The sequence below is a fragment of the Cynara cardunculus genome, assembly GCF_001531365.2.
Source record: "Cynara cardunculus var. scolymus isolate 2C chromosome LG 1, CcrdV1, whole genome shotgun sequence".
Lineage (NCBI taxonomy): Eukaryota > Viridiplantae > Streptophyta > Magnoliopsida > Asterales > Asteraceae > Cynara > Cynara cardunculus.
In genome coordinates this window covers 21036656-21050765 of record NC_037528.1, presented here as the reverse complement: position 1 = coordinate 21050765, position 14110 = coordinate 21036656, and the positions used below count along the sequence as shown (strand labels likewise).

The window sequence follows — 14110 nt, the reverse complement described above, 5'->3', positions numbered from 1 at the left end:
GACCAAGGGTTTTTCGTGAGACCCGTAAGACCAATTTATATTCATTGATCAACTTTATAAGTTAATGATCTAATGGTCTAAATTGCACGGTGGCATATATATATATATATATATATATATATATATATATACATATATAGAGAGAGAGAGAGAGAAGGTGGGGGCATGCATTTCACATGGGTGATGAAAGGATGGTGGTGTTCCTGGTGGAGAAAGAAGCAATAGCCAAAGAGAATCAAATAAAAGGGAAATAAGAGAAATTAAGATATTAGTTTACCTCTTATTAATTTAGACCTTATTAAGTGATAAGAGGCTCTGAAAAAAAAAACAGTTTGAATTGTAAAACATCTGAACGAATCAGACATAAGTGGCAATTAAAAACTGAAAATGAAAAAACAAACAAGGCCTTAGATAACTGTATATCTGCTATTAAGTTTTGTCCCAACAGCCTAAGCTTGTTTTGAAAATTTGATTATTTTAATTCTAGAATATCAATACAAAAAAAATAAAGCAAAAACTTATAAAAATTCAGAGTTTACAACCCATCAACTTATTACACTTTAAATCGTATCTGGTCATTTTAGGAACTTGAATGTTGCGTGATTGCTGTGGCGCATTTAGAGTTATTTGTGAACATAATAGCTACGACAATCACGTGTTACATAAGACAAATATTGTATAATTGTTCGATTTTCCTCAGTTTCTCCACTACCTTTGTTTAATTAACCCAATATTGGTCCACTCCACGGTCAATAACATATTCACCATCTAGAGTAACAACGAGTCGAAGAACACCATGCATTGATGAACGATGGGTTTGCATATAAGAGAAATTCTAGAGAATGTTTCTGAATGATAAAAAGATCGAGTCAAAAGAAAATGTTATTTTGGAGTTTTATCAACAATTTGCTTGTACAGAGGGATATCTGATATTTTCTAAATCCTTATCCTAAGATTTACATAAAAGAAATCTTTCAGCAAAGATGTGAATTGGAAGGGATCGGTCGACAAAATATAAACCAGAGATTGAACCTTGAATTAGGGATGCTCAAAAACTCGACCAACCCGATCAAACCAACCCAATCCAACGTGAAATAACTCAATCCGATGTCTAATCGAATTATAACAACCCATTTTGATGGTCGTGAATGTCACTGATAAGTTAACTGCAGACGGTGACTATTGCCAGTAAGCGTTTACCCAATAAACATTTGGTAAACGAACGCCCTTTGCTACTTCCACTCTGCTACAAACATAATAAAATAGGAACCATACAACGATACAAAGGTAAATATTCCATGCGTTTTGCACTTTAAACCCCATAAGAATGTTTCCCGATCAATACTCTGGAGCTGCTTTTTTTTCCGTTATTCTGACATTCATTTTGATTTAGGGGTCGTTTACCTAAATACTTACCCGGTAAACGCTTATCGGTAGGAGTCAACACTATAATCTATTTTACCAGATAAGATTGTAGTATATTAAAACGGTATCGTATGCAACAATTTACCCGGTAAACGCTTACCCAGGTAAGAGTCATCACTATCACTTACCAGGTAAGACTCTCTATCCCTATCATTGCCCTTACCGGGTAAGATTTTCAGCCCTTACCATGTGCATCAGGTGAGGAAAGTTACCCTATCCACACATACCGGATAAGTATTTAGTAAACGGCCCCTTAGTAAGGGTTTAAACATTTATCGGTTAAGCGCAAATATGGACATCCTCACTTATCTTATCGAATAACATTCTCGACTATCAAAATGAATTGTTCATTAAGAGTTTTTACTCATTTGGGTGAAAGTCTCTCTCACTTACCAGGTCACAGTCTATGTTCTTACCATTCTTACCCTCTAAAAGTTGCCAGGTAACGCTTACTTCATTATTCTCACATACCTTATTGGGTAACGTTCTCATCCATCAAAGTAAATTGTTGGTAAAAGTCTTTTACCCACTAAGCGTTTACCGAGTAAGATTTTCGGTCCTTACCATGTTCAACCGATAAGGTAAAAGATACATTGTAAACCCCTTCACGATAAACATTTTGGTAAACGGCTCCCAAGTGTTCTCGATTTTAATGATAAAAGAGTATGCCAGGTTTTGGTTTTATTAGGTCCTATTTTGCATATTGGTATTCATCAAAATAATAGTGCCTAGTACTGCTCTATAGTACAAAAGTTCATGGACACAAATTCACCACATACAGAAACATATTATTTTGTCTTCTCATTTCAAACAAGAACGATGGTAATATTTAGAAAAAAAAGTTGATTATCAGCAATTTCAACTGGCATCCACACAGAACATGTTTTTAAGGACACCAATGTGTTTGGCTCACTTAGCGGCTGAGGCTAGCGGGGGCCTGGGATCAAATCCAGACCTATCTTGTATTTGGGCAACGTCACCCCACTCCTTTGCCAACTGAGCTATACGCCAGAGGCAAGAATGATGTAATATTGATGGTAGTTAAAGCATCCACAATGGTATATTCTGTGCATTTTACACCGAGTCTAACAACCTGATTTGGATCGAAAATAACCTGGAAAGGTTGCATCTAACAAGCCTATATCGTTGTTTTTAGAGTCCAGACCAACTAATCTTCGTTAGTAGAGCTAGGTACAGACCGGTATGGCCTCCAAAATGCCCACCTCGATTCGCAAGGGACTCGTTAGGGTCGAATTTGTGCAAAAGTCTAATTTAGGCAAGGACCGATCAGGGTTCAGTTTGTGTGCACCTTAAATGTCATAAACTGTTTATAAAGAAAATCTTTTGGCTCTGAGAAAAAAAGTCTAACAATGTAGATGATTGTAATACCTAAAATGTCATAAACTGTTTATAAAGAAAATCTTTTGGCTCTGAGAAAAAAAGCTCATAGATTAACACAGATCTAAATCAATGGCCTAAAATCATACACTGAACTACATGCCATGCCTATACAAAATGATGAGTTGGGTATTCGTGTTCATACCCATTATAATCGTAGTATAATCTCTCTCCCTTAGCAATATCACGAGTAGCAACCAACAGGACCCGACATTCTCCATATACGCTATATCTCACACATTTCAGATTTTGCTTCTTCTTCGCTTCCCTGCATAACACCAAATAATTTAAAGAACAAAACCAAACCAAACGAACTCAATATATCCCACACAAAGATAGGGTCTGCATAACACCAAATAATTTAAAGAACAACTAAAAGACAATTCACAAGTGAATACGAAAGGATTTGGCAAGCTTACGGTGTAAAGTTATTTATTCCGTTAATAAAGCGAGCTATGTTTCCACGTTTGTCAGGGCAGATGACAAGACTTTTTGATGGATTTGATGCTAAAAGAAGAGTCATCATGCTATCACAGTCATCGTGTTCACGATTTTTGATGAAATCTACGTCGCCGGTATATTCAGTTATCAATGTCATGTCTTTTATAGGGCCATCAGCTTCTACGGTATAACTGTTTCCAAAAAAACAACCTGTTGGTTACAACACTAAATTCGCATAAGAAGCTTCGTTTGCTAACATGGTAACACCAAGTCTTTTAAGTTATTTACCCTTCGCAAGAATCGTATACGACAAGCAGTGGAGGGCATTCGCCTCTCTTCAACATGGCTCTGCAGTATTCCAAGGTTTTTGTGTCTTCTTTCGAAAGAACCTTATACAAGAGCCACATAAAAATAACCCATATGATATATGGAATTTCAGATGTTTCTAGTAAATAGAACGGGGCCCTGGTTCGACCCTCGGGGTTAAAGAGAGAACTCTTTGGCTATGTTCAACAAACTAACTGACAAATTAGTTATGTTTGGTAAAAAGCTGCTAAGCCAGATGATAATGCAAAACGACCTAAAAGGACACGTTGAAAAATTAATTGGAAACATATAAGGGGCATAACACTAAAAATTGGAAAAAAGCCCCTGGAGCTTGTTGAAACATCACTCGAAGTAGTTTTTCAAAAAACTAGCTAATGACTACTACAAGGCTCATTTAAAATTGAATATATATATACATACACACACACATGTCACAATACACAATAGAGATGATAGGGTTGGGTTCCTGTGAGAAGGAGGGTTAATATGAGAAGCGTAAGAAGGGATCTCCGCCCTTGGATGCACATTAGGATAAGATGCATCGAGATGAGATGCACAGAGATGCATCAGACCAATCCCCATATCAAGCGCTATTTATGGGTGGGTTTAAGATTAAAGGTGATTTAGGGTTCAGTTCCCTTCTTACGCTTCTCACCTTAACTCTCCTTCCCACACGATCCTCCGCTAGAGATGATATACATGGATGTCTGTTATGAAAGGTAAGAATCCCTCCCCCTTTTCATTCATGGACAGAAAGAGGGGGTGAAATGAATTCAGCAAGCAAAATGTGGTAGAGATTGTCCCAAACTTAAAGATACCTGCATTCCACCATCCTCAAACATAGCCAAATTTGCCCCTCTTGGAGCCATATCAAAGGAGTAAGTGAGATCATCACTAAATTCCATGCTCAGGTAGGTTAGAGCAGAAGCTAGAGAGCGCATTTGCTCCAACCTGATTTTGGTATCTTCACTTGGAGTATATGGTAATAGTCTCCTCCTCCTCTTATGATGCACAATGGCACCAGTTCGTCTCCTACGTCTGCTAGAATCTGCTAATTTGACGAGTTATAGAAAATCAAAAGAACTTAAAGAACAAATAGAAAGAATATAAAATATGTACATACATACATACATCTTATGTTTGAGGCTATGAGAAAAAAGGAGTGAAATGCACAAATCTACAGAAAAGATAATAACTGCAACCTAAAGAGAGATAGAACTACAAGAACACTCATGGTTGATTGATAATGTATAGAAGGGTAAACGAGAAGAACACAGAGATGGTGGCAACTAACAAGTAATTGTCTAACAAAATCATCGAAGGAAGCAAGAATACTAATCTTTCCTTCTCCAGTTTGTGTCAGCAAGTACTATGGTGTTACCACCTTGAAACATGCTAATAGTGCAATAAATTCAACACTGGAAATATCTCCAAATTTTTAAGACAACTAAATCTTTAATAAAAGAACAGAGGCTCCGGTAAAAAACAGAAACAAAGTTAAACAATAGCATGTATCGGATATTAGTTACAGTACCTCCAACAAAAGCAAACTTACGTCTTACAGGAGCATGGTTGGAGGAGGTATGAAACAGATGATGCCATGTAAAGACTTACAAAAACTACCATAGTTACAAAAATTCTATACGAGTTTACAATAAATCAGCAATAGCTGTTATGATTTCAAGCCAATATGAAACCCAATGCAACTAAGACCAAAGTGCCAGCATTGCTATAAAGGTTTTTCTTCACATGTTTGTGTCTTACCTTTTCATCTATTCACATATCAGTTTAGTAATGAAAAACGTGGAATCTCTTTTTTAATAGTGTGCTTAAGTCAGAATCACTCCCTCTAATCTTCTCAAAATGATTAATAACTTTCAAAATACTAACTCCTTAATAAAGAAACTAACCATAGAGTAACACATTCATTTCTGTTTGGAATTGTTCAAATACCCTGATTTCTTATCATAGAATGCAGGGTAGAAATGTTTCTATCTGAATAGGAATGCATTTAGTATTACATTAACATCTTCACCCTTAAATTAAGTATGATAGTAGACTCTTTGATCACCCGTGAGTTCTTTGATATTCATACTTCATTTCTTCCATGTGATGTTTTGAACTATTAAAGAATCACGTGATTATTAGCTTACCGTACAGACTTGCTTGCCATGTAGAATTGAAAGGTAAGGTAAAGTTTTTTGTTTAGGATCAGCTTTCATATTTGCCTTCAATATCGTAATTAAATAGATCCCACGATTATGTTAAGGAAATTCAGAAACTTATACTCCAGAAAATAATATTTATATGTTTCAACAGTAGAGGAAAGATTAAGAAAACAATAAATTCTATGGACACATTTATATCTCCATAATGTGGTTAGTAAAGATGACTACATCATGACTTCATATAGTCCCGCTATTAAAAAATCTACATTTCTGCTCAGATGATAATGGAAATGTATCTTGTTCTTGTTTAAGAAAAAAGAGGAATACTATTTCGACCTATAGGATGAGACTGTTTGTTGGCTTAAAATTACAAAATAGATTAACCTTCAATTGGGTGCTATTATGGTTTGAGATAGGCAACTGAGAGATATCCACTTGTAACAGGTATGAGAGGAGGAGGTGTGAAGACATCAGGCAACAGATAGTAAAGAGAGATGAATCATCATAAATTGTAATAATTGCTAGAAATTAAAGGAAGCCATGCTGTTTGTGAAAGTAAAAGAAGTTGTGAAGCTTATAAAAAGTGAGTTTCTTCTATGTATATGAAGCAGATCAGCAGTTTTCTGAACTCGCCAGATTATTTTTGCATAATCGTGACTTTTTGTATAAGGGTGGATAAAGCAATATATGGAATGTGATAGATCATAAAAGTATTCAAAGTGGTTTGGTAAGAGGTTTGAACTTGAGACAGTCGATATGAAACTTATGTCTAAAACCACAAGAAACAGCAACAGACAACAAAAGGAATTCAAGGAAGTTCCTTTGACATCATGATAGTATTACCAACCCAGTGTAAAAAGAATTAAAGCGAGGAACAGCAAATGGCCAACACATGTTTGTTGAGGCATTCCCATGCTATTTCCATACATGAGAGAAGGAAAAGGCATGTATACACTACAGTGTGAGAACTGGTCAAACAAGGGCCTTGCATCTACCATTCTTTGGAACAACTGCAGAACTCCAGAACCGAGATAAGAATATCATTCATGTTCGGTCTTCGCCCACCTTAAATGGAACTTGGTTCACTTTACAGAAACGACATTTTGGAGAAAACAAAATCCAGTTATCCGTGGGAGTTATATCGGATCTAATATGATCTCTCTTTACCAACCCTGTTTAGGTGCCATTCTAAATGATTCACCATCAGTGTTCCACCCTTGCCTTTCATCTCTTGCAGTGGCCAGCTCACATTCGAAAACCATTTGCTTGGATTTCAAACCAACCTACTTTTCAATCTGTTGGATCAGCTTCTCAGAATATAAAATTACCAAGAACTCCTATATAAACATTACTCAAGGTCTTGTGTGTCCTTGCCAGAGCACACTGTGGCCATTGTGGGTGCACCTTGGATATCTGGCAATCACTGTCTAGGTTAATAGTATTTGACAGCAAAACTCATCAATCATATCCACCATCTACCAGTAATGTAGCTTAAGCACTTGCATCACCCATCCTTGAGGACACTACCTTTCTACACATACAAGAACCAACCCAAGGTAATAACTTTGATAGGAATTGTGTAAAGTGTACGAGTCACTGCCTGGTTGAGTCTTGACTCAACTGAAATTGTGAAAATAACCATATCACTAACCTTATGAGTAGACAAGGACAAACTTGTTGGTCTGTTGGAAGAATCATTCTCACCTCAAGGTCAACATATTACTAGATGCATGGCCATATATGTACCCATTGATCATATTTTACTACCACTTAATTTCTTTTAAAAACTTAAGATGATCAATTACACTATGTTACTGAAAAAAATTGTATATGTAGTAACGAAACTCTGAAATATATTATATATACAGCAGATGCCTTCAGTGAGCTGAATGTAGCTCCATTGTTATACATCTAATGTCTTTAGCATCATTAAGTGAACTTAGTGATTTCAAAAACAACATGAGGCCCATACAGTAAACAAGGTGTAGCTGCAGTCTCTCTTAATCAGTTAACCAGATCAAATTTAGAGTTGCCTTCGATCTAGCAGAGAAGACTAGAATCAGAACTATCAACGGCAGTGAGTTGGATATATATGTATATATAAATCTTCTCACTAGCATATAAATGACTCTACAAAAGACAATCTTAGGTATGAGTACTCGATCTTACAGTTCCATTTGTCATCCTATATAAGATGTAGTATTACCGAATGGTCATTTACCATGTTGTTAAACCAGGAAGTGTTGAATTCGACTATGTAAGATGGCAGCTTAAAGGAAAAGTATGAAGCAGAAAAGCATGCCTATAGGCTGGAATATAGCTAAAGGTAACCCATATACAATATAATAATAGATGGGAAACTCTCTAGGGAGTAGATAGATTTTTTGTTGCTTTTGCTTTGCAAGGTGCATGGAGGAGTTAAGATATTATCCTGTGACTATGGATATACTTGATGCATTGAAAGGATATTTAAGGAGTCAATAACTTCAAAAGGGGATGTTGGATACTTACATGTGTGTAATGTGCATTAAGAAGTAAAAGAGAAGCAAACAACACAATGATAGATACTTTACATAAAGTAGATAATGACATCCTATGAATGTTGCAAACCAAAGTGAGGGAAGCGATGTTCCAAAGCACGAGGACATGAGAAAGAGATTAACAAGGGGCTTGGACAATAGAGAGAAAACTATAACTTGGATTAAAGACAACATGAAAAGAAAGGCTTACTGCACAACATGACAAGAGTTAGAGAAAACTTGTCAATTAGTTTGAATATCCTAAGCCAAGAGGCTGTATATGATTAGAAAAGTTGGGATAGAATATGCCTGGGATATATATTTGACCCAGATAATCAATGTATTCATCGTGCCCYCCCTGGGTTCGGTGAAAGAATTTAGATAATAAAAGGGATAAAAGGCTCAATTTTGTTAAACTATGGAGTTGCTTGGGTGATATCGAAGTTGATTTGCTTTATGGAAAGATCTCAATGAACTTCTATGAAATGATTTTAAGGGGTTTAGTTTATAATCTAGAATGCTAGTTTAGTATGATGGATAAAAAGATACCTCCTAAGTGCAGGGTCATACTAGTTACAACTTTCTGTAGAGCATACGGATTTTAATAATGGTCCAAGTATTTAAACTGTAAAGAGCAATCCAAGTTTGTTAAGTAATGTCACGAAACTTTAGAGAAGGTACCTAAATATTGTTTAATTAAATTAGCCTGACAATCAATTAAATATCATATACATGCAAGCCACTAAAAGAACGGTTTATTTTCCCAACTGTAAATTTGCTGATGAAATGCTAGGGGATGGCATAAGTAGTAATGCCAAGCAAAAAGAAAATCTTCATAAGGGTTAAAGAAAAGACAAAGTGACTTGCTGAAAGCAAGGCTGGAGAAGATTATTTTGTCAAGTAGTTTGGATTTGAAGCAAGAAAATAATGATTTGTTACAATTGCATTTAATATAGGGCTTAGAAAGATGTTTATCATAGAAGTGCATCTGTGCATGATGAACTTAAAGAATCTATGCCAGGTTAGAAGGTGGACTGTTGTGAGCACTCACATCATACAGCTCAAACTGCTGCACTATCAAGAATTAACATCTGCAGCATTCATTAAAGATGTGTGTTACGGCATTTGCCGAAAAGGTAAGATGAACTTTTCACCACATAAAGATGAAGAGATCATATACGGAGATATCACAAAAGGCAGGTTGCCAACTTTAAGTGATAAATGAGGAAGCTCAATATATGTTGTTTGGGGTCCTTTTAATGTGTTGTGGTTAGTCCCTTTACCAGGTTTATTGGTCTTCTCAGCCAGAGGCAGAGATTATACGACAAGACATGTGTCCATAGGGTATATAGACTTAGAACCTTGGAAGTTATATACAAAATCGTCTGTGAGAAATGAGAACACGTAGACAGATCTGTAAGTACCGAGTATACGACAATAAGCTTTTCAATTTCAATCTGATTAAAAATACTGGCAACTGCATAGATAAATAGGGGGGTAAGAATAGGAAACTTGCTGATAGATATAACAATGCCAATACACACAGATCATGATACCCCAACACTTCTTGGTCCTTACAAATAATTCATCATTGAAATTTGTCAATCAACCAAACCAACTACATATTCTTATTCACACACATGTGGTGTCAGTTGTAAGTTTGTAACATCTGGTATCAAGTATAATCCACTTTATGATTGTATAAAGTATCTTCTATAGAATTATGAAGCCATCTATACATATTAATAGCTTCAAGCCCCAACACTTGATGTTGCTAACAATTAATCCTCCGCGACTCTGCCTATTATACATTCTAGTCCCCATAGTGGAAGAAGGGGGAGGGGGAGGGTGCTTCAAGCATTGTGTGAAGTTTTGCTTATGGTAAGGTTGCATGACTTGCGCATGGCAAGGGCCTCCTTTTAGGTTTCAGATTGGAACTCAGATAAACAGATTTCTTGTTTGCAGGTGATCCGTTTTGTTATTAATATACCAGGGAAAGGGGCAAAAGGATAACTGAAAGAAAGGAAATCTATTAGTTATTCGTTAAAGTATCATTTATTCAATGACCAGAATTAGACGGGAGGAATAGCCTCTATTGCAGCGAGGATTTTGGGCAGCGAAAGTTCGGTTGCCGAAAGCATCACTAGCTTGAGCTCTGATCCAATCACCAATGCATAAATGTCTTTGCAAAATCAGAAATAGTGGAACTGTAACAAAATGCTGGCACAATCCTAGTTGTTTTAGGATTCAAGAAGCCTCAGAATTTGTTTCTGAACAAGCTTGAGGAAGAGGGATTTGAACTGGTAGCCACGTCCAAAGTAAGTGTTTGATTGATCCTCAAGACTTTCAACACCATACCATTTTTAACCAGGAGCTGAAACAAAAAAATGTTATCAAATAGAAACAAAAGTATACCTTGAGGAGATATTCTTTTCACCGATGAAGCCGTGCATTTCTTTATCTTAAAGAAATCAAAAATTTTAGTCTGCGTGAAACCTGAAATTTCTATGTAAAATAGCACCCACATTACTCTGAAATTGCAAATTTTAAAATCAAGTAAAGTAAAATCTCATGATTCATGCAGGCATACAATGTGTATATACAAAAAGAGGAATTGAATTAATCGGAGTCCCTACTTTTAAGCGGCGGTGGATGATCGGAGCAGGCAGGACAGTACCAGGGACCAATAGGAACACGAACAACGATAGGACGAAGACATAGCATGTGGTAAGCTTTATCACATTTATCACAGAGAAGGAGCTGGTGGTCACGATCACCGGAGCCGCATTGATCGCAAACGGTGTCGTTGTAGTCTTGGCGCACCACATCGGGGTTGTCAATGATATCCTTAATAGACCTGTACTTCTGCAGTCTCCGTCGCGACGGAGACGGCGACGGCCTGATTGGCTGAGCAGATGAAGCGGAAGTGGATTGACGGTCGGCCATGACAATCAGCTTTTAGGCAAAATTGGGAATTTGGGATTGGAAGAGGGTTAATTTGGGAATAATGAGGAAGTTTCAGTGAAGAAGAAGACGGCCTCCGTCGTGGGGAATTAGTCGAGGGCAAGGTTGGAATGACGTGGCGTAGGGTGATTGCTCGGCTCACAAAAAACGCCGTGTCCCAGCGCCGGAATAACCGGGATGCTTCAAGCCGTTACGGCGATTGTACATGCAGAACACGGTTGTTTTTTTCTTTTTCCAATATGCGTCCTTTCCACTGTTTCTTTGTAACTTTTTGTTACTTGAATCAGTTTTTAATCTTTCAATTAAATTTTATTTGTTGCTTTAAAAATGGCTAAAGATCGACAATTATCTTTTCTAAAATAAATGTAATAAACTTTTAATTTATTTAAGAGCAAATTGCATAAAAAAGTAATATACTTTAAGTTGATTCTTATTTTCGATAACGTACTTTCAAAATTTTCATTTTGGTACATAAGATGTAAAATTTTAAACATTTAAGCATCCGGGTAACCGGTTGAAACATTAACCGGTTATCATGCTGATGTGGTATCTAACTCAATATTATTTGCTGGTGTGGTTGGTGACATGGATTTTTTCTAGGGAAATTTATAAAAATAACCGGTTTACACAACCTTTTGCCACAAAATAACCATATTTTAGAGGTTTTACCGAAATGACCACACGGATCGCCTCTGGGGGCGATCCCACCATTAAGTCTAAAAAAAATCCTCAAAAGTCGAGATTACTGTTCATTCTTGTTGACCGTGTTTGACCTCGCCCCCGGGGCGATCCAGGTAAAAAAAAATTGATTTTTTTTTCTAATACCAATTTCACTATAAATACCAACCTCCTACTTCATAATTTTTCACACCTTCCCTTCCATTTCTCTTCTCATATATTTTACTCTCACAACCCTTAACCCATTAAACACAATAAACCATCACAACCTTTAACCCACTAAACACAATCAACCATCACAAAACATGAAATCACGTCAAAGTGATAATGTTTGTGTGTATCTTCGAAGTGGCGGTTTATTCAAAGATATAAATGGTGTTTTAGAGTACCTTCCGATAACCTCCCCCACATGTGCAATACGTTTGTCTTCGCCAATAACGTATTCTGGGGTCGTCAAACGTGTGACGAAAAAGTTAAGTTTACGTGGTCCTTTCAAGTTATTTTTTATAAAACGAATACGTATCAGTACGGATCTCCCCGGATCGCCCCCGTACAGTACGTATCGCCCCGGGGGCGAGGTCAAACACGGTCAACGAGAATGAACAGTAATCTCGACTTTTGAGGAATTTTTTTTTAGATTTAATGGTGCGATCGCCCCCATAGTGTACGGATCGCCCCCGGGGGCGATCCGTGTGGTCATTCCGGTAAAACCTCTAAAATGTGGTTATTTTGTGGCAAAGGGTTGTGTAAACCGGTTATTTTTATAAATTTTCCTTTCTTCTAATCTAAAATTAGTCTTCAACCAGTTACCCGGGTAGTTAAATATTTAAAATTTTACATCTTACGTACCAAAATGAAAGTTTTGAAAGTACGTTACTCTATATAGAAATCAAGTTAACGTACGTTATTTTTTTCATTCAATCTACCCAATTTTGTATTTTATATCTAATTTGATTTGTAATTTACTAATATCATTTATAAAAAGTTTACAAAAAGAATACAGTAAATTGGACGATATATCAAACATACACGATATTAAGTGTTATAAGATCAGGGTAAAAATAGAAAACCTTAAACTTTATATTAAATATAACAAAGTTTAAGGTTCAAATACGGTGACTCCGGACTATCTGCAAAACGGGTGATCGTCATGTGATTAGTCGGCTCGCATAGCGGGTTGGATATCTAGGTTAATCAAAAATAATAATATAAAATTTTGAAATTTAAATAGAAATTAAAACAAAATTAGTTATATTTTATCTTTAAAAAAAATCGCTAAGTTTTGTACATGTATCATATATGATACTGATCATAGTAGGAAAAAAATGTAAGTTATCTACAACATTACACTTGATATGTATAAATTATGAATTACGTTTTGAAGTACATGTGATCTTACACATTTTAAATGTGTTTTACGATACATAATATTTCATAATAACAATTCAATAAGTTTTTCTCAAAGGTGAAAACCTTCGACTTTCGATCCTCCGACAAACTAGAGAAGAAAATCAAAGAAGAAAACAATGAAGAAGAAGTCTGAGATAAAAGAGAGCGAAAGAGTGCTTGAGATAACGGAGAAAATCATGGGGATGATTCTAAATTATTTAATTAAATTTAAATTTAATGAGAAAATGGTGGAGATAATTCTAATTATTTAATAATTTTTTAAATTTTAAATATTTAAAATCTACTCTAAAATTACCATTTTCTTAATTTTTTTAATTAACTCAAATTCAAAATTTTCTCAACCATTGATAAAAAAGGACGGTCTAGATGGGTTTGTAAGGTTTGTAACCTTCAAATAATTTGCAAATGATTACCTATATGTGTGCGTGCGTGTAAAGGATCGTGTGAGAATGAAAGTTAAAATGAGAAGCGTAAGAAAGAATACGGATCTTTGATCACATTTAATCTCAAACACACGCATCAATCGCGTTTGATACGGGGATTGATCTTGTACATCTCATTCTAATTTACAGGTGGAGATTCATTAATTATTATCTTTATAAGAAAATTATATTATTAAACTAAATATAAATTACTTCGTTATTGTACCTAAATTAAATTATAATAAAAAATTGAATTAAAAAATTACACAAAAAATGAGAAATTTTAAATAGTTAATTTGATACGAATATCGATATATTTTTGTTATGCATAAAGTACTGTATATTGATGCATATTACT

The 14110-nt window shown here is 35.7% G+C and overlaps 1 protein-coding gene across 1 annotated transcript; it reads right to left on the bottom strand.

Annotated features, from left to right (window-relative positions):
- Positions 1-2911: 2911 nt before the first annotated feature.
- LOC112499883 (probable Histone-lysine N-methyltransferase ATXR5) lies at positions 2912-11310 on the bottom strand. The gene is made up of 6 exons (XM_025103156.1): positions 10915-11310; positions 10694-10783; positions 4410-4639; positions 3553-3653; positions 3243-3455; positions 2912-3091 (listed from the first exon to the last, which is right to left on the bottom strand). Exons 1-6 carry the CDS (start codon positions 11222-11224, stop codon positions 2932-2934), a joined length of 1104 nt encoding a protein of 367 aa, XP_024958924.1. The 5' UTR covers positions 11225-11310; the 3' UTR covers positions 2912-2931.
- Between the last annotated feature and the right edge of the window lie 2800 nt (positions 11311-14110).

What these genes read in the sequence shown, in the direction of transcription:
- LOC112499883 (XM_025103156.1), bottom strand. Translation starts at nt 11,224, where the DNA reads ATGGCCGACCGTCAATCCACTTCCGCTTCATCTGCTCAGCCAATCAGG. An exon ending in TTGAGGATGGTGGAATGCAG is followed by an intron (nt 3,654 to 4,409) that starts GTATCTTTAAGT and finishes CTCTTGTATAAG; the next exon opens with GTTCTTTCGAAAGAAGACAC. An exon ending in GGAATAAATAACTTTACACC is followed by an intron (nt 3,092 to 3,242) that starts GTAAGCTTGCCA and finishes GGTGTTATGCAG; the next exon opens with GGAAGCGAAGAAGAAGCAAA.